We start from the raw sequence: 22,586 nt of genomic DNA, 5'->3' as shown, positions 1-22,586 counted from the left end.
CCTGGCTCTGTTGTTTTGCGTCCTGCGAGGGGACCTAATAAATATCTCAAGGGTGGGTGTCAAGAGGATGGGACCAGACTCTTTTCAGTGGTGCCCAGCGACAGGACAAGGGCCAGTGGGCACAAACTGAAGCACAGGAAGATCCAGCTGAACATGAGGAAGAACTTCTTCCCTCTGAGGGTGACGGAGCGCTGGAACAGGCTGCCCAGGGAGTTTGTGGAGTCTCCTTCTCTGGAGATATTCAAGACCCGCCTGGACAAGGTCCTATGCAGCCTGCTGTAGGTGACCCAGCTTTGGCAGGGGGGTTGGACTAGATGACCCACAGAGGTCCCTTCCAACACCTACCATTCTGTGATTCTGTGATTTCAGCCTCTCGTCCGTGGCACTGTGGCCCACACAGAGAGGTCTGGGTGCTGGAGGGAACCGGTGATGGACAGGCAGAGATGCTCATGTGCTAAGCGACCCCAGCTAACAGGGGCGAGGAGCATGCTTGCACCAGAGAGCAGTGTCTGGAGTAGATAGGCTTGCTAGTTATTAATTATTTAAAGCAATAATACAGCAATCAATTACCGAGAGTTATCAATCAGCATTGCTTTTGATGCCTGAGCTCTTTCTTGCCTTCACGGTCAGCAGGCTCGGGGCTTGATTTCTGAGACCAGCCCTGACCAGAGCCAAGGAGTATTTTGCCCAGATAATAATTTCCAGAGACGCCAGGACGAGATAGAGCTCAGGGTAACAGGAGCGTCCTCATGCACGTCTGATTGTGCTTCTCCAAACGTACGTTTGAAATCTGTGTGGAGATTTTTTCAGTTGTCTCTTCTGCCTTCCTGTAATCAGGGATGCTTATTTTCTTATATCTCATAAAATAGGGTATTTTTTGCAGCAGAGCTGTGCTTTGATTTGGCAGTGATCACTTGCAAACATGACAGGGCTGGTTGCGTAGCTGCAGCCCTCACCAGTGTAGCACATCCCCAACGCGGGGCTGCGTTTGCCCTCTCTCGCCCTCTGCACACCTACACTCCATCTCCAGGATTAACCACCAGCAGCACCCACTGAATCCCAGTTCAGTGCCATCTCCCTCGCTTCGCTCTGCTGATGGCCTTCTACGGGTCCCATCATGGACCTGACCCGTCTGCCCTTTCCTCCCATCTCCAACCCCACCGTCACCCTAGCTTGTTTCTCTAAAGGAAATGCACAAGCTGATGTGTCAGAGTTTCGCTGCTGAACCAAAAGCAGCATCCAGTCTCTGCCATCCCAGGAGCACAGCAATTTGGATATTATCGTGAAACCCAGCCCTGCATTCCCCTCCTGGTCACCAGTCTGGGTCCCTTCCAAGGTGGGAGCCCAGCGTGGAGTTTGCAGACCTGCCGGCCTCTTTTAGGAGAAAGAGGAGGATGATTAACAGCAGGGAGGGGATGCAGCTCCTTCTTCCTTCCTGCTTCCTTTGCTCCCTTCCCTTGCCCTGCCATGGCCTGCCCTGCGGCAAGACCGCCAGACCCTGCCCTGGAGAGAAGGGTTGCAGTGGCAGGGAGATGTCAGTGAAGCCCTGAGCTCAAAAGCTGACACGGACAGGGGTCTTTTCCATCCAGACCACCTGGTGTAAGTGATACAAGCTTTCCTTTCCATCAGATACCATTTAGCATTTTCCTCCCTAATCGGCGAGTCTCTTCATGCTCAAACCCACCACCTGGACCTACCTGTCCAGGGAGCAGATCCTGAGGTTTTGGGGAGTTGAATATGATCACCATTCCATGCTGTATATGTATTATTTTTATTTTTTTTTTCTGGAATTTCTCAGCAGGCAACCATGCCATTAAAGCCTACCGCAGCCTTCTTGCACTGAGTGCAGAGCGCTGCATCCCTGACCCGGCGACGTCTCACAACTTCCCATGCTCTTATGCTCATCTGTAACCGTGCAGGAATCTCACTCCTTGCTGGGCTGCTGGGTGGACAACATTGTTCCCCTATTGAGTCATAACAATGAGGTCATTGGGCTGGAAAGACAATGTCATTCAGCAGCCAAGAACCCAGCTGGCTGGTCCCGGTTGTGTCTCATCTCCTATGACAAAGCCACATTTAATTGACTAATTAAAGCCATTTCAGGCTCCATCTTGGAAGGGGTGACCAAAATATGCATTGTTCTTCGTCAGCATTAAGTCAGGCCAGTTGGCCGACTAATAAGTGAGTCCCTTCTTCCTTCTTCACCTTGCTACTTGCTGCGTAAGCCCAAATTCCTGGTATTGGCAGTGGAAAAAACTCCTCAGAGATGTGCCACCATCTGTTTCAGAGCAAGCTGACTGCTTGAGTGAAGACCCAAGGACCTCAAGAGAGCCCACCCAAAGCCCGTTCTGCTCCAACGTGACCCAGCTCAAACCACTTTGGGATGGCCTCTCTGCATTGCCATCCCACCTGTTTTTTGACACTCGATATTTTGGGGTCCCAGCTCCCGTAGGAGTTTGGTATTGCACCTAGAACTGTGGCATTGGGGTGCTCCTGTACGCTGTATACCCTTCAAGGACATTTTAGATAGAAGAAAGAAATTCTTTACTATGAGGGTGGTGAGGCCCTGGCACAAGTTGCCCAGAGAAGCTGTGGCTGCTCGCTCCTTGGCAGTTCAAGGCCAGGTTGGACGGGGCTTTGAGCAACCTGGTCTAGTGGAAGGTGTCCCTGCCCATGGCAGGGGGGTTGGAATGAGGTGATCTATAAAGGTCCCTTCCATCCCAAACCACTCTATAAGTCTATGACAATTTGTCTGGCCCACACACCCAGTGGATGGGCCAACTTCAGCCCAGGACTGGCTGTGGACCAGGAGCATTTTTCTGCCCACTTATGGGTCATCTTTCCCTTTATGCACCTTTTGGGTGATGCAAGCAGAGTGCCTGCAGCATGGGCAGAAATCAGGGAAATGTCCAAGGACTGGCAAGGTGTGTGTCCACCTGTAAGTCTCTGCTTCCTACAACTGAGTGCTCCTGCAGTGTCAGGACCTTCACCACTCTCTGAATCAAGATGTTTTGAGCCCTGAGACCAGTGGGCACTTCTGCTCTCGACATCTCTTGCTCTTATCGCCATTCTGAATAAGATCATCCTGTAAATGGTGAATAAATGTGGCTTAAGGGACTTCTCAGGATAAACGCTGTTTAGTGCTGCTAGGTTGCCATTTCCATTAAACCTTCAATATTTTTCCTGCCCACAATGTGATTGTCTTAAATCAGATTTATCTACTTTTTGCTGCCCAGGCCCAGCTGAGCAGGAACGCTGGGTGTATGTTTACCACAGCTGGTGTCCCAGCCCTAAAGCACAGCAGCCGCTTCTTTTGAAGAATATACAAAGCAAGGAAGAGGAGCAATTGTTTGTGAGGAAGTTGAACCATAATGTAATAGAGTCCCGTGGGGATTACTATTAGTAATTATTTGTATTGCTCTGGCACCTAACCAAGGTTGGGGCCCCGGTTAGAAAGGTGCTGGACCAGCCTGTAAATGAAGACAGCTCCTCGACTCGAAACCTGTCGTCTCTTGCATGTAAAGACAGGGGAAAATGAGGCAGGGAGAGGTTAAGAAATGTAACCAGGGTTGTCTCAGAAGGTTATGGCTGAGCAAAGATGTGAGCCAGCGCATAGTCCTTACAAGAGCATCCTTCCTCTCTAGGGGGAAATGGTTAAGGCTCCTCTACTTGTGCTGCTCACGGATACATATAAGAGGCTACTGGGTAATAAATCTGTTGTACTGGAGAATCCTGCACTGGGACAGCACTGGAGAAGGTCATCTCTTACTGTCTGGGCCTTTCATCAGTGATTCCTGTGATCATGTGTATTATTTTAAGGAGAGGAAGAGCAGGAGCTGATGAATTTGAAGAACAGAAGTTCTTTAAATGGAAACTGAGTCCCATTGGTCTCAAAAAGCAAAAGAAAACAGACAAAAAAAACCCACCTAAGATGGATATTCTTTTCCTGTAAAACTGGCTGTTTCTGGAGAGTTAAATAATGAGGCAATTATGAATTTGCCAACAATAGAAGTTGATCAGATTACACAGCCTGTAAAGCCAGATCGTCACTGGAGCCATTTGGTGGGAAAGAAACTCTGTTCCAGACAGTCTTTAAATAGTTTTGAATAGGAGGGAGGGTTAGCTGTGTCCTTCCCTTCCTAGGCTCTCCCCACCTAAAGAATAGCACCGAGCCTCCTGCCAAGTCCGCTGTGTCCAGTCGATGCCCGAAGGCTCAACTCGCATGCACAGCTATATAAATACATGTAGGTGCATACGTATATATATGTGTGTATATATAGAGCTCCAAATTATCTGGGAAGACCCCACCCTGAGGGAGCTGTGGGTGGGGAGCCTAAGGAAAAAAAAAGGTGGGACCCGAAATAGCACCGACACACAAAGGATTCCAAGGAAATGTGAAGCCCTCTTCACGGCATTAACAGGAAATCTCTGGGCTGCTGGCTCAGTAACCCCGGCTAGCCAAGGTCATGGGGGACTGATCGCGGTGGAGGGACGGATCCTGCCATCCAGCTTGGCCCTTCTGCAAAAACACGGGGTGAAAGGCATGCCACGGCAGCTTTTATGTCGATGAAACTTTGCAGGTGTCCCAGACATGCTTGCAGAGGAACCTGTCCCCAGCATAGCCCGAATGAGCAGCAAAGTAGATGGGTATTTAACTAGGAATCACCTAAGATTTTACTTAGAGAGGCTGGGATGCTTAAGGAGATCTACCAGTACCTCCTGGAGGTGGCTCCTGCATCACTTGGCATCACTTGTGTCTTTAGCCACTTTGCATCACAGCACCTTTGAGCCTCGATGGACTCAAGTTCGTAGAACCATAGAATCGTAGAATCGTAGAATATCTCAAATTGGAAAGGACCCGTAAGGATCATCAAATCCAAGATGAGTCCAGCTCGTCATCTTTGGGTCCATCCTGGCTCGGTGGTGGGCAATGCATCAACACATGGAGGCAACGTGACTTACAACCATAAAAAGATCAAAAATAAAGTCACTGGCTGGAGGGTGTAAATTTGGGCTGACTCGTGACTCACCAAAGGCACTGGGCACACAAAGGAGGGTGAGGCTTTGGGTCTTATCGCCTCCTCGCCATCACTTTTCCGGTGGCCTTTTCTGCCCTCGGGGTGGGCAAGCATCCTCCGAGTCCTGCCCTGATCATGGCCCCACTGAGGGCTGGCCGCCTCCCCACCAGAAGCCTCCGTGGCAGGAGAAGGCAGAGGCTGTTGCAGCAGGGTGATTCCTGCTGTAAATCTTCAAGGGAGGTGGGGAGGAAAGGGAGGTGCAAGAAGCAGGGGACAACGCTTTGCAGTGCCGCGGTAGCACTGTGTGCCAGCACAAACTGACCTTCTAGTCACCCATCTCCATTTTATTTCCCCTTGCAGTGGAGCTGCCTATGACCAGGCTGAGGTCGCCTTATTCCTTTAGGTTTGGAGTCTTTCCTCATTTTCTGAGCCTTAAAGCTGCAGCTTGGACCTCCTCCATGCCAGGTCTCCAGCAAGCGTCAGCCTCCAGATGAGGTTGCCATCCTCAGTTTTGATGGCACAAGTTTGGGCATTCGATCCCTGCTGCCAATGCCACCTTTAATGCCCCTCTGTGGTCTGGCTTTGCTGGGCTGCGAGGTCCCAGGGAAGGCAATAGTCCATGTCTGGGTTTGAGGTTGACCCTTTCCCTTTAGGAAGAGCCCCCACCACAAGAAGGGGTATATTTCCTCCACTCCCTTTCCTTATTGCAAGAGTTAGTGTGATCCTCACAAAAAGTGGGGGCTTTTTGGCTGCAAAACCTACCCACAGGAGATCTGCACGTTTGTCACTTTGTGAGACAAGCGGGACTTGTGGCCCTCGTCTCTCATGGATAAAGTCTAGACAAATCGCCGATGCACGGCGCCTAACTTGAGTGACATTGGATGTGACAACTCTTCCCCAGTGCTGGCCAGCTGGCAGAGGTTCAGCCGGCAGGATGAGTAGCTCAGGGCCAACTCCTTCCCTGCGTTGCTCAGTATGAACCCAAACAAGAATCCAGCCAGCTGGAGAGGAGGGCAAGGTGATGAATTTGGTCTTCCCGTGCCACCCAGCAAGGCTGCTTCTCGCTGTGGATAGGCAAGCCCACCTTGCCTCTCTGTCTGCTTGCCTATTCCGTCCTAGAAGACGGTGGACAGTGGATGGACCCCACTGCCTGCTGCACCGTGCACCCACTCCCCAGTCCCGTGGTGTGGTCTGTCCACTGTCTTCTTAATGTCCTGCCTTTCTCCATGACAAAAACTGAGCAAATAGCAAGAGCTGGTGATGTGACATCGAGTCTGACATCAATCAGCGCTTTCCATGTCCAGGAATCAGGAAAGGCCAGCCTCAGCTGGGGAGGCAGGTGTGCCCCACCTCCGATGTTTGGTCCATGTCAGTGTCCAATGAGACATTTGTGGGCTTATTTATGTGGGAACCATTACCAGATTTCTCCTGAATTAACTTTCTTAAACTCCATCAGCCCGCCCTTGTTGGCTTTCAGAGCTAAGAAGACTTTAATTTGATTTAACCTACTTCATTTTGGCTGAATTAAATGAGGGCTGATTTAAAGCCGAACAAGAGTGGCCACCTGCTGGGTTGTGTGCACTTTGACTAATCCACTCCAAAATCATACCTTCTTTTTAATTTTAGATTGATTTTTCTGAGTACCTCTGTGTAGACAAGCCATCAGGTTGAATCAAAATCAGTTTCCTGTCTCGCAGGCTTATGTCCTCACTCCTTCTCAAGCTTTCTGGAGTAGTCCTCCAGGAAAAGCCAGCAAGGGATGATTCACCTTTCTGGGGTGAAAAGCATGGGGATGAACTTCTGCTCTGTCTTGAATAAATCTGTCCTCCTGCCATTCTTAAGTGGCAAGTGGCAGCTCTGTGGCAGGGCTGGAGAAAGGAGGTCAGGTCTTCAGGAGGGGCTGCTGTGATGTGACAGCTCAGCCCTCAAGAGCAAAATGGTGGCTTTGGCCAAGCACCTTTGGTGCTGGCTTCTCTGAAGGTCTCCTTCTCACCACCTTGCCGACAGCTTTGTAGCTTCTTACTGTTGAAGTCAATTCATGGGCCAGCCTTCAGTTGCTGCTGGAGAGGGGTGGTGAAGCTGGGTGGTCTCCTCTTGGACTCAAGGTGACATTGCCAATCTGCTAGTCTCAGTCTTTCAGTCCTTCCTGCGGACCTGAGATAACTTTCAAAAGTCAGACAAATCTAGGCTTTTAATATATTGACTATTTAAAAAAAATAGGCTTTTTTAGCACTCATCTTGGCAGACGAAAGCCTGAAAGAGTATCTTAAGGACTTACACCACAGAAGTTATGCAAGAAAGCCCCCAAATATTCAGTGTATTACAAAGTTGTGTCTTACAGCATTCTTCTGATTTTCAGTGTCATTTTGATTCATGGCTGCCCAGAGGTCGCTGGGCTTTACCATGCTGAAGAGCGGCTTTTGTGGCCCATTACTCAGTGTTAACCTTGAGTTTCTTCTAAAGTCCCTGGGTGACTTTTGCAGAAACAGAGGGGTCTCAGTGCTAAATGTACCAGACATCGTGTCCTTCAGCTGATGGGAGATTGATGCTCGCTTGATCCAGGAGTAGGCTGTACTGCCACAAATCTTGCTTCAAAGCAGCAAGGTTGTCAGGGGATAACTTCACGCTAACGGCATAAAGGAGGTAGGAGAAGGGCAGAGTAGCTGCGCTCTGTGCTTTGGAAGGTCTGGTCAGGCTGGGACATGCGGCTTTTTGGCTCGTGCTCCCCGTGTTTCCGCTCCAGCAGCTCCGCTACCATTTCCTGCACGATGGGGCGTTTCTGTTCGGCTGCAAAGAGTCCCCGGTTCATTCTGCAGCCTGGGAAAGGTGCAGGGATGGAGCCAGGTTCCTTACAAATCCCATCAGCCCCCGGTGGAAAGAGGATGTTTCCAGGCTTGGAGATGAAAAATGTCTGGGGGCGGCGTGGACAGAGGTGTGCACGTGTGTCTGTGTTTGTTTGCCTCCTTGACAACCTCCTGTGAAGGATTTTAGAGCTTTCGTTTTCCACATCGGTCTTCCTGTCTCTTTTTGATTGTCTTATTGTCTTTCCCTTCACTTCTTAGATAGCTACAGACTTTCCATGGAAAGAGTAGTAGAGACACAATCCTAAATAGGATGTCCTATGTTTATTCATAAGAGAGGCTGGACTGGTGCTGCCTCCCACCACTGGCATCCCTCACCTCTTGCTGTAGCTGGCCATGGGATGGAGCACTGTCTGGGATGGACCAGTTGGGTCCATTTGGGTGAAAGATGCCTTTGATCACCATTTTCTGGCAATAACCAGTCTTTAGGGAGAAATTCAGGAGAAGTTCAAGTGTGGCATGGAAGACAATTCAACAACAATGGTTTTGAGAAGATGGGAATGAGGAGTGAAGAGGTACTTCTGCTCCCTCAAATCCACCATCTGGTCATTAATTAGTACAGCAAATGAACCCATTTCTGCCTCCCCAAATGTGGTATTTAGAGGGACCAAGGGACCAAGAAGGAGACACGTCAGGGCTGCAGGGGAAGAGGATCATGTCCAAGTGGGGACATGTGCCTTTAATATTTGTCATACTTCCAAATGAAACAGCAGACAAGCTGAGCTGGCTGAAATACTTGCAGAAAGAGCTGATGGGGAATTTGTTAATGAAGCAGGTTTCTTCTTAAAAAAATGCCAGTTCATCAGAACCTGGATTTCAAGGCTGTGTGTTGCAGTCCTGGCACAAAAGGCGTCTCAGGCTGCGGATGGGTTTCTTGGTTGAAACCAAAGAGGTTTAAAGGCTGTCATGTGAATAAAATGAAGTGAGGCAGATCTAACAGGAGGGATGGAGCAGCCAAAGTTCACATGAGGTTTGGTTCAAGTCCTGCTCTCCGAGCTTCTGGGTTACGTCCACTGGGTAATATAGGGACAACTTAAATTTTTCCCAGGTCTGAATCAAAACAGAGCGGCTTTTGGCTACTGTAGGGATGTGGGTGACTGCAAAATCCTGAAGACTGAGAAGAGTCCTCAGGATGATGCTAAGGTGCTGTGGGGGCATGCCCCAAATCTCCAGCCAAGGTGTATCTCCAGGCTGGCAGTGCAGCCATATGGGAGGAAGCCCTGGATGCTCCTCTCCATCTGGAGATGGAGCAAAAGCTCTCAGGGCTTGAAGCACATCCATTTTTCCCTGCCATGTCCAGCCAGTAAGGGCTCATTGGGTAAGCCCTTCAGGACAGAGGCAGTGGCTGCAGGTTCATTTCATTTAACAGGAGAGGACACTTGTCAGTATTATTATTGCCTTGATTTTGCTGCCACTTGCATGCAAGATCTAAACAGCATTGATCTGAGGGTTCTTTTCAATACAGTCTTTTCACAGTGGGGTAAAGGAGGCTCCCTGCTAAAAACAAGCCCAGTGGCTTTAAATCAGAGTCCAGACATACTCATTTCCTTCCCAAGTGATACTGTAGCACTAATTAGATCCAGCCATTGGGTCTCATCTTTAATATTTTGCAGTGCAATTCTATCAAGACCATTCTGCAGCAGTTTTTATTCTGGAATGGTTTTGGAGACGATAGACATCCCTACACTGGATAATTGGACTTATGGATCAGAGTCTGAAAATGCTCTGGCAGCAGCTGTTGGACCTTTCTCAGGAAGACAAGTTGGTCTTTGGCCTGGGTGAAACCATTTCATAATGTTGATGGTGAGACTGGCAGCAAAGAGTTTGGGTGATGCCAGTTTGGGAGTGCATCTTCTGAGGTGGAGAGTGCCTTTTTGCAAGAACGAAGGGTAGCATGCACATTAACAGCATCCTCATACCACATCCCTTGCCGAAATCTCGGCAGGTAGCTGGGGAAGGTGTTTGGAGCCCATCTTTCCCTAAGCAGATGGAAGGCAGTAAGCCTCCACACAGGCAAAATTTAAAAACCCGATGAGGTAACCCAGCTTAATTCCAGGATAAATAACACTGTTCTGTGATATTCTGCCAATCTGATCGCTCTCATAATTTTAAAAGGAGGTGACAAATTTCCTGTCCTCTGCAGCGACTAGTCTCTGCTCCAGCTCAGACACGGCTGCATTGCAGTGGGTGGATAAAACCCTCCTTTCGCCCAGGAGCCTCTTGTGATGCAAAGAAGCCCAGGACCCTCCTCACTTGCTTTGGCACAAGCTTTCCCCTAGCAAAGGCTACCCCTGGAGACTCAGCCCCCGCTTTCCCTTTGACAACCCGTTGCCCCTGTTTAATCAGGAAAGGCTGCAAGAAAGGGGAGGCTAATAGGAACTTCCTCAGGCCTGGCTCACATCCCTTCCTCTTCCCTGGGTTGCTCGGGCTCCTTAGCTTTCTCATCCCGCCTTGGGAGGAGCAGGAGCCGGCTGGCGTAAGGCTCCGAGCCGGGCTCAGCCCGCCGGCATGGGGTGTGTCACCCACCGCTTCCTAAGTTATTCTTTTGTGTTTCCTTTTCTCACTATTAATAGATTGTCAGCCAATATCTGAGCTGTTTCAACAAGGTGGACGGTGGGGGAGGCGATACCAAAATAGGAAGCGGGAAGCTGTTGGTTTTTTCCTTTCACTTTGCATTTTGCACTTGTTTGCATCTCTTTTTGTGCGAGGTAACAACCAGCGCATCACTTCATGGTGTGGTTGGTGGTGATGCACAGCAGCTGAAAATTGTGGCCCTCGACTGAAATTGCAAGGAGCTGCATCAGCACAAAACAGCATGCCTTTCCTTTTGCATATTCACAGAATCACAGAATGTTAGGGCTTGGCAGGGACCTCTGTGGGTCATCTAGTCCAACCCCCCTGCCGAAGCAGGGTCACCCAGAGCAGGCTGCACAGGACTTTGTCCAGGCGGGTCTTGAATATCTCCAGAGAAGGAGACTCCACAACCTCCCTGGGCAGCCTGTTCCAGTGCTCCGTCACCCTCAGAGGGAAGAAGTTCTTCCTCATGTTCAGACGGAACTTCCTGTGCTTCAGTTTGTGCCCATTGCCCCTTGTCCTGTCACTGGGCACCACTGAAAAGAGTCTCCTGACAGCCACCCTGAAGATATTTAGAGGCATTTATAAGGTCCCCTCTCAGCCTTCTCTTCTCCAGGCTAAACAAGCCCAGCTCCCTCAGCCTCTCCTCGTAGGAGACATGCTCCAGTCCCCTCATCATCCTCGTAGCCCTCCGCTGGACTCTCTCCAGTAGCTCCTCCTCTTGCTCGAACTGGGGAGCCCACTTTTTGGGTGGTTTTTCACATCCCAGCAGCTCCTATCCAGAGCTCTCTCACACCAGCCCTGTCCAGGAGTGCCTGCAGCCGTAGGGACTGACAGTGGCACTTCCAGCCTCCCAGATATTGTTCACTGGCAGCCGAACAAGCCCGTCTTGATAGCCAGCAATAAGGGAAAGTTCTCTCCCCTCCGGGGTTGTCCCCATCATGGAGACACCATATCGCAGGCACGGTCGTGGGATACACATATCTGGAAATTAAATCCTGTTTTTGCAGCGGACTCATTTCCTTTGGGCGGTTTGGCCGCCGTCCGCACGGATGCGTGCGTGGAGGGCTTGCGCTCTCCTCCTGTGCATCTGCCCGCACCCAGCACAGAAGTGCAAGAGTGTGGGGTTTGCTGATTGATAGGTGTGAGAGGAGAGGTGGAGACCAAAGTGTTAGTCTCACTGCAACCAGTGCTGTCAAAATACACTGGTAGCTGCTATATTACTCTAATTTTCCTTAAAATGAGGAATTGATGACGGTCCAAAAAGTGAAATCAAATAAGTGGCCTTACCCTGCCAAAATCCTGTCAGGAAGGTCAGGGGCAGGTAGTTTTTTTCTGCCTTCTGGAAAACAGGGTGAGGGACTCTGGCTGAAATTCAAGTGAACTTTCTTTTGGAAAGGGTCTCCTCCTGGTTAGGGGAGTGATAGCTTAGAGGACCTCTCCTCCATCTTCCTTCTCTCTCATAGTATGCGTTAAATCGTTTTATCACTGGGGTTCACGGCGTGAAAGGGTCATTTATTTCCTGCAAAAGGACGTACTGTATCTTTTGTGAGTCATTTTCATGCTAAAGGGGCACCGAGCATAATCCTGTCCTGTCTGCCTGTTATTACCATGAGTCTGTGGCTGCAGGGGTTTTCTCCTCCTTCAACCAGATCCTTTCTATTTCTCCTCTTGAGGACAGTCGTCAGGCAATACTGGCTACCAGCCCAGGCAAACAGGGGCTCGTTACCAATTATTATCCCCGTGTCCGCTGCCGAGATTTGGCACAGGTGGCCAGTTGAGGAGGAAGAAATAAAAAAATAATTCTCTGGCATTTGAAACAGATATAGCACATGTGGAAGGAAAACGTTGACTCCTGGTCTTGTGGCACTCTCGCTGCTTGTTCTATATTTGTTTCTGCTTTGGAGTTAAGTATTTGGTAGGCTTTTGAAATTGAGAGCAATGCGTTTGCACTAGCCAGGTCTTCTGCGGGTGGTGAGCCTGCAAGACACCAAAGAAATGCAGTTTGTTTTTCCTCAGTCTAAGTAAAATACATTTTTTCCCAGTGGTGCAGTGAGACATAGTCCCTGGAAAAACAACTAATATTAAGCCCAGACCAACAGAACTGCAGCAAGGTGACAGCCCCGTGACTGCAGCGGCACCTGGCTCCCTGTGCAACAGCGGTGAGAAAAGGGTTTGATTTAACCCTTTTCTATCTCCAACTGGATTTAACTTCTATCTCCAACTGGAGATAGAAGGTAAATTTTGCTGAGAGATGGGTGCCCAAAAATATGCGGGACAGATGTGGGGATGGATAGGAATGCTGATCCTCCGTGGAAGGAGGGAGGATCTCACCCAACTGTAGTCATGGCTGCTGCTCTCCACTGGTGTGATGGGGGTCCGGCCCACGGCAGTGCGTGTTGTCTTGAAGAGTGTCAGGTTTGCAGCCTGCCTGGACTTCCTCTTCCCATGGCCATCTCCGTGGCTGCTGTTCACCACAGCCGTTGCACTGCAGCCAGCATCAATAAAATCTTCAAAATATTCTGCTTTGAGGTAAGGCAGCTGTGGAAGAAGAAAGGGAGAAAGAGAAAATTTGTTAGCAGCCCAGCTGAGCTGGGGTGCAGGTTAGTAAAGAAACGTCACCCACAGATAAAGTTTGGGATGGGAGTTCTTTTACAAAGGGCTTCCCAGTGGCCCCATCCAGCCTGATACAGCAGGAGCAGGTTTGTAGGGAAGGATCTGTGTGGTGAAGTGCTTTCTGGCTCACACATCATTTGTGTTGCCACTTGCCAAGGGCATGCAGGTCATTACCCACCAAAGGAGAGCGATTTCTACCTTTGTGACACTTAGCATCACCTAACCCCATGTAGTAGGACAGACAGTGTCCTACCTGCCCACATGGTCAGCAACTGTTGAATCCATCCATCCATCCATCCGTCTGTCCATCCATCCATCCCCCTGCATGGTGGCTCACTACTTCCAAGCAGCAGTGTGCTGGCTCCTCAAGGTTCTTTGAGCCCACTTAAATCACTGGACCTGGCTTAGTGACAAAGAATAAACTGATCTTCTAGCGTCTCTTGACCTTAGCAGGAGAGGAGCGCTAAGAGTGGGTGCAGAGATATGGAAAGATAAAATGCTAGTAAGCTTTGTGAGCATCAGCTTGAGTCTTGGTTCTTCTCACGGTTGCTTTTTTGGGCTGTATCACCCTTGAACGAGACCCATCTATCACCGCAGGCAGGGCAAGCCTGGAAGATCCCATCAGATTTCTCCATCAGCAGAATGATCCCTCGCTTTGGGCTTTTTGTCTCATTTTTTGATAAAAAACTCCAGCTCTTCAAGGTGGGATGGGGCAGGCACACCTGTTACTTGGCTCATGGGGTCCCAGCTGGCCACCAAGGCTGGCCTAGAGCCAAAGCACAGATGTGCCCCTTTCTCTTTTGGACAGAGTTGAATTGAATTGTCTTCTGTACCTCTCCTTCGGTGTGTCTTTGCTTCCTGCCTCTCTGGGATGGGGCTGGGGCATGAAAAGGAAGCGAGAGCAGTGGGGGATTTCCTCCACTTTCTTTCCAACCCTTTCTTTATTTACGTCTCTTTTGTATTGCTTCTACCTTTAGGGATATTTTTTTTTAACCTCCCTTGTTGATAACACCCCTGTAAACTTTTACAGCCCTGTTTATGATAGACCCATTTTGTGGCTGACTGGATGCATGGTGTCTAGCTTGGTGCAACCATCACTGAGGATTCAAGCCAGGCAAGTTGGTAATACAGCTAAGGAGGTGGCTAGATGAAAACTCCCTCCTATCTTGTGCACCTGGGTTTCCTCTGCTAGGTCCCCGTGTCTGTGTTTTGCTTCCTTACCTCTTTTCCACATCTGACAGTGGTCGATCTATAGGAAATATGACTTGCCTCCACAAGCGTTCTTTTCACACAGATGTTGTGGAGATGTTTTCTCGCAAGCCCAGGGTGCTGCTAGTTTCAGTTAAACTCACATCTTAATGATGTTTTCACAAATGGCAGCTGGTGGAGAAACAGGAATAGGAACCATGTTTCAGGAGGGGGTCTGCACATCTCTTCTTGTGGTTCTGCATTTCCTTGTTGAGATGCCAGGTCCTGAACTTTAGTCACAACAACCCCCTGCAACGCTACAGGCTTGGAGAAGAGTGGCTGGAAGGCTGCCTGGAGGAAAAGGGCCTAGGGGTGCTGGTCAACAGCCGGCTGAACATGAGCCAGCAGTGTGCCCAGGTGGCCAAGAAGGCCAACGGCATCCTGGCTTGGATCATGAATAGTGTGGCCAGCAGGAGCAGGGAGGTGATCGTGCTCCTGTACTCGGCACTGGTGAGGCTGTACCTCGAGTGCTGTGTTCAGTTTTGGGCCCTTTACTACAGGAAGGACAATGAGGTGGTGGAGCGTGTCCAGAGAAGGGCAGCGAGGCTGGGGAGGGGTCTGGAGAACAAGTCTAATGAGGAGCAGCTGAAGGAACTGAGGTTGTTTAGCCTGGAGAAGAGGAGTCTGAGGGGAGATCTTATCGCTCTCTACAACTACCTGAAAGAAGGTTGTAGTGTGGTGGGTCTTGGTCTCTTCTCCCAAGCAGCAGGCAATAGGACAAGGGGAAATGGCCTCAAGTTGCATCAGGGGAGGTTTAGATTGGATATTGGGAAAAATTTCTTTACTGAAAGAGTGGTCAGGTATTGGACCAGGCTGCACAGGGCAGTGGTGGAGTCCCCATCCCTGGAGGTGTTCAAAAAACATGTAGATTTGGCACTTGGGGACATGGTTTAGGAGGCATGGTGGGGTTGGGTTGGCAGTTGATGATGTTAGAGGTCTTTTCCAACCTTAAGTATTCTATGATTCTATTCTATGATTCTATGAAGAGGCCAGCCATAGCCCCAGCGCCTCCTCCAAACTCACCCTTTCCCGAGACAGCTCCTGTGGGACCCCAGACCTGTTGCAGGACCTGTTGCAGGACGTGAGACCTGCTATAGCATCCCAAACGTCACTCCCCAGGTCCTGTAACAAGCAGACCTCCACTCACCCCCAGTCCTGACTAGGTGGGCTTAGATTTCCTCAGTGATATGAATCTCAGAAACTTGATCTTTGAAGCACAACCGGTGCTAGCAAACAGGCTCTGTAAGAGAAAATATGCCAGCATGGAGGAATGAAGCAGATCTCTGGAGAGCAGCAGTTGGATACGGCTAAAAATCAAACCTTGGAAGTGTGATTGCTGTTTTGGAGGTTTGGAAATAATATACAAGTGTTTCACAGGGCCTCTTCTGCATAGTCATAAGATGGAAGAAACTCCCCCCTCCCCAAAACCAGGTGGTTGTCTTGACTCCAGACAGATCCACTGATGAAGTGGCTCAGTGCAGCCCACAGTTCCTGAAAGGTGAAAAATTGGTTGAACCTTTCCTGGGGTGAATTTAAGCGAGTGTCCAAGGCTGCTGGTTACAATGTGCAGTGGGGGGAAATGATCTCCATGGCCATTGATAGAACTCCTTCAGTGATTACAAACAGAAAAATGGACACAAGTCTTTGTAGCTAGCCTAGTAGTGAATATACCACATTTTAGCATTGTGGGATGTTGCAATCTTTTGTCTGGCAAACTGTCCTTCATCTGTATCCCTCACTGAGAAATGGCTTCATAATTCTTCAAAAAAACAACTGTGGTTCTCCTTGTGCATGATAATGTGAGATAACTGAGCAATAGACAAACTTCTCTGCTTTGAGATCGAGCTTTTTTCCCACTTAGGTAACGTCAGCTCTCAATGAAATACTTCATGGGTTTCCTCAAAAACAAATAAGCCACAATTACAGTAGCGTTTCTATGTGATGTACAAATACAGGGTACCGACCATGTAAAAACATATGGCAATTTCATGGTTCAGGTGCTGGTGTTAAGACTTTGCAAGGTACTGTAGATGGAGCCCTTCATTTTCCTGGCTTGCTTCTCTTTTCCCTAAATGCATCCTTTGATTTTCCTGTTTTTTAAAGATTTTCCTTTGAAAATGAACACTGAGTTTAAACATTTTTATGTGACTTTCTCAGGTTTTTCAAAATAGTAAAATAATAGATTGGTGATAATATTTGCAATGGGCAGCTGGACTGAACATCCTCAAAATTAAAATAATGCAGCTCCAAGCAATCGCTTATTGTATTTACTTGCAAACTCTGTCCAGTGGTGACCCATGCTTTCAGAGCAAACAGAGTAAATATTGTTTCCACACTTCACTCAACTGGGAATTTCAGTCTATATAAAGTTTCATAGAATCATAGAATGGTTTGGGTTGGAAAGGACCTTATAGATCATCTCATTCTACTCCCCCTGCCATGGGCAGGGACACCTTCCACTAGACCAGGTTGCTCAAAGCCCCATCCTTGGTCTTGAACACTGCCAGGGAGGAGGCAGTCACAGCTTCTCTGGGCAACCTGGGCCAGGGCCTCACCACCCTCAACAGTTTCACTCTGTGGATTTAACTCAGAGAGCCTATTTTATGATGTTTTTATATCAATCATCTGAGTTTGGGAGGGGGAAAAAAAACGTAATTTGAATCACGAGCAATTAAAGAAACAAAGCTTGAGCCTGCAAAATGAATATAATTTTCAGAATGATCAGAAGTGTCACTTTATTTATCTGAGGCTCCTCACACTTCAGGGGTGTGAGATACCCTCTTAATGGGGTTGAATAGACAGCTCTTGGCACATCCCTTGGCTCCCTGTTACAAGGGCTGGATGTATTTTACTTTGGGAATGACTTGCAGCACTTCGCATGGGAGCTGGTGCACCTCCCATCTGAGGGAGACCTGCCTTCTGGGAACCAGCAGGTCTTGCCAACCTGCTCACCCTCCAACCCCCTTGAAGTCCTGTGAGTTTGATTGCATTTGTCATGGAGGTTGCTCAGGCTTCCTCCTCCTCCTCCTCCTTCTCCTTCTTCTCCTCCTCTGCTCTTCTTTCTGCTGCACTCAGCAGTACCAGAACATGGCATTTGGTATGCGTTTAAAGAGCGTGAGACAAGCTCTGAGTGAATGACTCATGGTTTCTGGTCAGCATTTATTTCTACAAATACCTGTTCTGGGTGGAAACCTAGGGTAGTTTCCTTAGTTTAAAGTTTATCTTGGCATTTTTACTTTTCCCTAGGTGTCAGCTCTCAGGATGTTACAGAGACAGCTCCTGGAATCCCAGGAGGAAGTGGGCAGATCGTCACAACTACAAGCACCAGCAAGACGCAAGCGACCACCCCTACAAGCAAGCAAGGAAACCCACCATCCACCTCTATGATGTCAACGGCCACAGTTCAAAGGACCACCCTTACAAGCAAGCCGGGAAACCCACCGCCCACCCCTGTGATACCACCCACCACTGTTCAAGGGATCAGCCCTACAAGCAACCCAGGAAACCCACCATCCAGCCCTGCGATGTCACCTGCCGCAGTCCCAAGGACCAGCCCCACAAATAACCCAGGAAACCCACCACCAGCCCCCACGACACCGCCCAGCCATTCTTTGCAGGTCAGCTCTTCAGCCAGCTCCGGAGCCTCCACAGTCACCCATGCTGTGACCTCCAGTGTGTCCCAGCAGAAGACCAGCCCTCCAGCCAGCTTGGGAAGCACAGCAGCCACCACTGCTGCAAGTCCTGTCCCCACTCATGCGAGAGGCCCTCCAGCCACCCCAGGAGGTTTAGGGACTGCCATCGCACCCTCTCCCAGTGTGCAAGCTCAGGGAAGCCAGCCTTTGGACCAGCTGACCAGCACCATTGCGAGCACCGGAGTCCCAACAAGCAGCCTTCTCCCTGGTCTCAAGGACTATGGCATCTCTTCTCACACATCTGTCACCAAGCAGCCTCAGTCTTCTCCCAGTTCACCAGTCCAAGGACTGGCCTCTTCCACCAGACCTAGAAGCACTGACACTTCTGTTACCACTTTTGCTGGAGCCATCTCCCCTACCACTAGTAAAGCTTCTCTGTCTTTATCACCTGGCAGCATCAGCAGGGTCTCAGAGGCAGCCACCACGCCGACTCTAGGAGCAGGTACCAGAGACTAGAGCCTTGATTTCTCGAGTTGGGAGGCCCTTTTGTGGTCTTTTGCTTTGGCTACTCTAAACACCTCCTGTCAGTATCAGGTGTCATCACCTTGTCTCATTGTAGAACTATCCAGCATAGTCATCTCCATGACAACTGGGTGTTCAGTTCCCTGTTGTCATCAGTGGAGACAGAGTCAATGCAGTCAGTGAAATTCAAGGCATGAAACAACTGACAAAGCGTAGACATTGGCTTTCGGATGGACCAAACTGTGCTTGAAGCACTATCAACTGCAATGACTTGATCTTCAGTGACTGCAAAAGAGAGCCATCAGCGATGAGTTTGGAGGTGGAGACTGACATTGTAGAGTTGGTGAAACAGATTGGCAGCATCCTGAATGCTGACTGTAGAAGATCCCTAGTATGGCTGACAGCTTAGTGAAGGCCGTATGGGCGTGCATAGAAAATAAGCTTTAGATGACCAAGGAGATTTTGTGGCTAAACTCTGAGCCTACAACCTCTAAAGAGTCTAAGCAGTTAGGTAGGATATTCGTCACTGCTGTGGGGGGTTTGGCTGCTGACTTCTGTCTAAGCAGCATTATGAGTGCCCACGTGGTGTTTAGGATCTTGTTGAACACCATTATGTTTTCTCTGGACCTCCGGAGCTTTATAGAACCATGTTAGTTTATAAGTGTCCTGGTGAGGCACAGTCTAGGGTTCCCTTTGGCATTTTGCCTGGTAGCGTTTACAGGGAAGCAATCACACTGTGGGACTGCGAGGGCTCCCTGGAGCCTTCCAGACTTGGGTGGCATTGTGGCTTCAGCTCACATCTGGCTCTGAATAAAAGCTGTGATGACACTGAAGCCTTTCACTATCTTCCTCTGGAGAAGGTTGTTCTTGACCCAGTTGCAAGCTACCTGCAATACAGAAGCCACTCAAAAAAACATCCCCTTCCCCCTCAGCCTTCCAGCTCCTCCTTGCTGTCAGCATCACTAAATGGGCCAAGGTCTTAATGCAAGACCACCTTCACTGGCTTCATCCAAGTCATTTTTTGAGCATGTTAGCAGGCATTAGGAGGTGAAATGGGTGTCTTCATGAAGGATGTTTCTTTCCCCTCCTGCTCCACGGGACTGTTCTCACTAAAGGATGATATACGAAATTATGTTAGTTCAGATTTGACCTGAAGCATTGAGCATGAAGAGGTTTAAAAAACCATTTAATAAATAGGGGAGAGAATGCAAGAGAAACAGATGGCTTTGAAATTAATTCTCTCCTGGAGCTTTCAGAATGTGTCTGGGAGAGAAATATCCCTCATTTTTTCTGTGGAAGAGGCAGGAGTCCCAAAAGCGAACAGGCCGTGAACAGGATGTGGTGTTTTAATTCTCTTTGTCACCATTTAAGGATCAATTAGGAACCCAGTAATGGAGACCATTTCTTTGAAAGAATTCAGGGAGGCAGGAGGCGGCTCCTTGCACTGCTCCCATTGCACAAGAAAATGTAAGATGCTGCAGACCTTAACAAAGGCATCTGAGATGATCTCAGGTATCTCAGACACCAGCATGGAGCTGGTAGGTGTGGGGCATGTGCCCTTCTGGAGTAGCAGGCAGGCAGGACACCCCAGGCTGTCTCCCGTAGTGCCAGGCACTGCTTCTAAGCCTGACACCCTGGGCTTCTTCTGTAGCTGGTGGAGAGGCAGTCAACGGAGGTTATGGCATTTCATCCCCTCCTATTGGAGGTGGCTGCAGTTGTTCAAGGGGTTGCACAATGAACTCCATTCACTGGGATATCCTGGGTAGCCAGCTCAGATAGTCTACCTCTGTTGTAGGAATCTCCATGGATGACACCCCAGATAAGTGAAATGAGGACCATCCCATTTACCCAGCAATGCTCCTTTTTTAAGTGATTACCCAGCTACCAACGCAAAGCTACTGTTGCCTTTGGGTTCATCTCTCCAGAAAGAGTCTGGTGGGTTTCAGCAGCAGAAAATACAGTCTGCAATATGATTTTTTTATATCACAGTTATTTTTTTTTAAAAAAAAAGAAAGAAGAAACCCCAAACCTCTCCAGGCTTTGACACAGTGAGCTTCAACGCAGGGCTAGAGCTGAAATCTTATTTTCAGCTGCTTATGAACAGACCTGTCAGCTGTGTTCTCTATTCTGTATCAGTGTCTGTCTGCTTGTTTTTTTGCTGCATATTGCGGACCCAGACCAGCGAAGCCATGAGGCTGAAACTGCATCAACCAAACCTGCAAGCGCTGACCAGAGCCCCACCAGTGCATGGCCATCAGCCCCAGCCCCGGGGGACCAGACGGCAAGCAGCAGTCCTGGCCACCAGCACCCTAACGCTTCTTTCCAAAATGAGGTAATGATGCCAATGGGAAGGTGGGCACTTTGTAGTAGTGTCTGTTAATATTCAGCTGGCATCCCACGTACATGTAAAGCCTGCAGCTCTCGTTGCTGTGCATGTCTGTGTCAGAGAGACCCGCCTTAGGGAAACATCAGGCAGCAAAATAATTCTAGATTAAAGCCCTTTCTCCCGTAGCTTTCCAGTGAAGAGGCATGGAGGAGGGAGGTTGTGGTCTGGGTGCTGAACAGGGAAAAAGTGAAATCATAGAATCATTAAGGTTGGAAAAGACCTCTAAGAACTTCAAGTCCAACCATCAACCCATCACCACCATGCCTACTAAAACTGGGAAATTTGGGAAGAGAGAGGGAAGCATCATGCAGAGCAGAAGCTGCCTTGAGGAGGACTTGGACATGATGAGAGGACAAAGACCACACTTCAGCATCAACCATTCACGGACAATATTAGCAGAAAACTGTTTGGGAGCGTAGGGGAGTCTCAAAACAGCTGGGATAACCAAAGTGCTGGGAAGGAGGGCAGGGGATCCTGTTTCTAGACGCTTGTCTTCTGTAGGGCAGGACTGCACCATGGCCCACTGGCATGGATCTTCCTACTGTCTGAGCCAATTCCCGCTTTACCCCATACTGCAAATCCGAAGCCTGGTTTGGGAAGTGCGTTAGCAAATATCCCACAGACAACCATGTCAGTTAGCTGTGAAAATCCTTTCCACATATAAAGGGTTGAGTGAAGGGCTCCTGACTCATTTCCATAAAACTGATCAGAGATTTGGTGGAGATGTCTCCTGGCTTGGGGCAGTCTGTTGTATGGGTGACCAACTCTCCTTCCAACCAATGTCACCAATTTGAGAGTTGCTTTTCTTCTGTCATTCCAGGTCATTTGTACAGACCAGGTGCAAAATAATTGGCCCACCATGTATCTGAAAGAAGCCAGAACCTGTGTAAGTACCACCCTTTTGGACTTCAGTGTAGGATCGGAGATCGGCTTTTAACCTGTGGTACTCTGAGCGTGTGAGCCTGCAGAGATGACAGTCATTTCATCAAAATAAGATGCAACCAATTTTGGGGTGTAAAATGCTACATGCAAACCCACAGTGAGCAGTATCACCTGGTGGGGTAGATGGCAGGAGAAGAAGAGGCCCATGTGGTCTTCTTCAAGTAGAAGGACCAGCTGAGCCCGCCGTGGTCTCAGAAAAAGAGCAATGGGAAGTTATAGAGGGTGAAACTTTCCCTCTGCAAAGGCTAATGGGAAAGCTTTTTGCCTTTGCAGAGGGGCCAGAAGGTCATCCGAAAACCCACGAAAAAAATGTGGAATTCCTCCTCATATCTGGAGTAGGGTAGCATCTGACTGCAGAACAACTGGGAAGCCCAGCAGCCTGGAGTTTGGGACTCACTGTGCTCCTCGATGTTATATCAGCTCTCACAGAACCCTAAAATGAGATCAAAAAACTCCATTTCATTTGGTTTAGGCCCTCTACAAGACCGGAGAGTAGTAAAATGTAGTGCCAAGGTTGGGCAAAGGCAAACCCAACCCAAGACTATACACCAAGACCTCTTCTTCTGGTGGGTGGGTATAGTCTGCTGGCTTTTCTGAGGGATACCCACTTCAAAATGATTCTGGTAGAAACTATGAGTTTCCTGTAATAGTGAAGATGCAATATATTAATAACTTTTAAATAGGCTGAAGTTTTAAGTTTATGACAAAGAGGAAGAGACAACACCACATGGGTGGTGAGGTCTTGACAGAATGATTGTATCTATCTGAGCTGTGAGTAGGGCTCAGG

At 48.9% G+C, this 22,586-nt stretch overlaps 1 protein-coding gene across 4 annotated transcripts in view; it reads left to right on the top strand.

Moving 5' to 3' along the window:
- PODXL (podocalyxin like) overlaps positions 1-22,586 on the top strand; it is a 50,500-nt gene that overhangs the window by 13,076 nt on the left and 14,838 nt on the right. For all 4 annotated transcript variants that reach the window (XM_075428725.1, XM_075428724.1, XM_075428723.1 and 1 more), the window contains exons 2-4: positions 17,564-18,451; positions 20,649-20,803; positions 21,678-21,743. In XM_075428725.1, the coding sequence (XP_075284840.1) occupies positions 17,564-18,451; positions 20,649-20,803; positions 21,678-21,743 (1,109 nt within the window). The remainder of the gene's footprint in view (positions 1-17,563; positions 18,452-20,648; positions 20,804-21,677; positions 21,744-22,586) is intronic.

This window comes from Opisthocomus hoazin, chromosome 8 (genome assembly GCF_030867145.1).
Source record: "Opisthocomus hoazin isolate bOpiHoa1 chromosome 8, bOpiHoa1.hap1, whole genome shotgun sequence".
In the NCBI taxonomy this organism is placed as follows: Eukaryota; Metazoa; Chordata; class Aves; order Opisthocomiformes; family Opisthocomidae; genus Opisthocomus; species Opisthocomus hoazin.
This window is presented reverse-complemented; position numbering and strand designations above follow the sequence as displayed.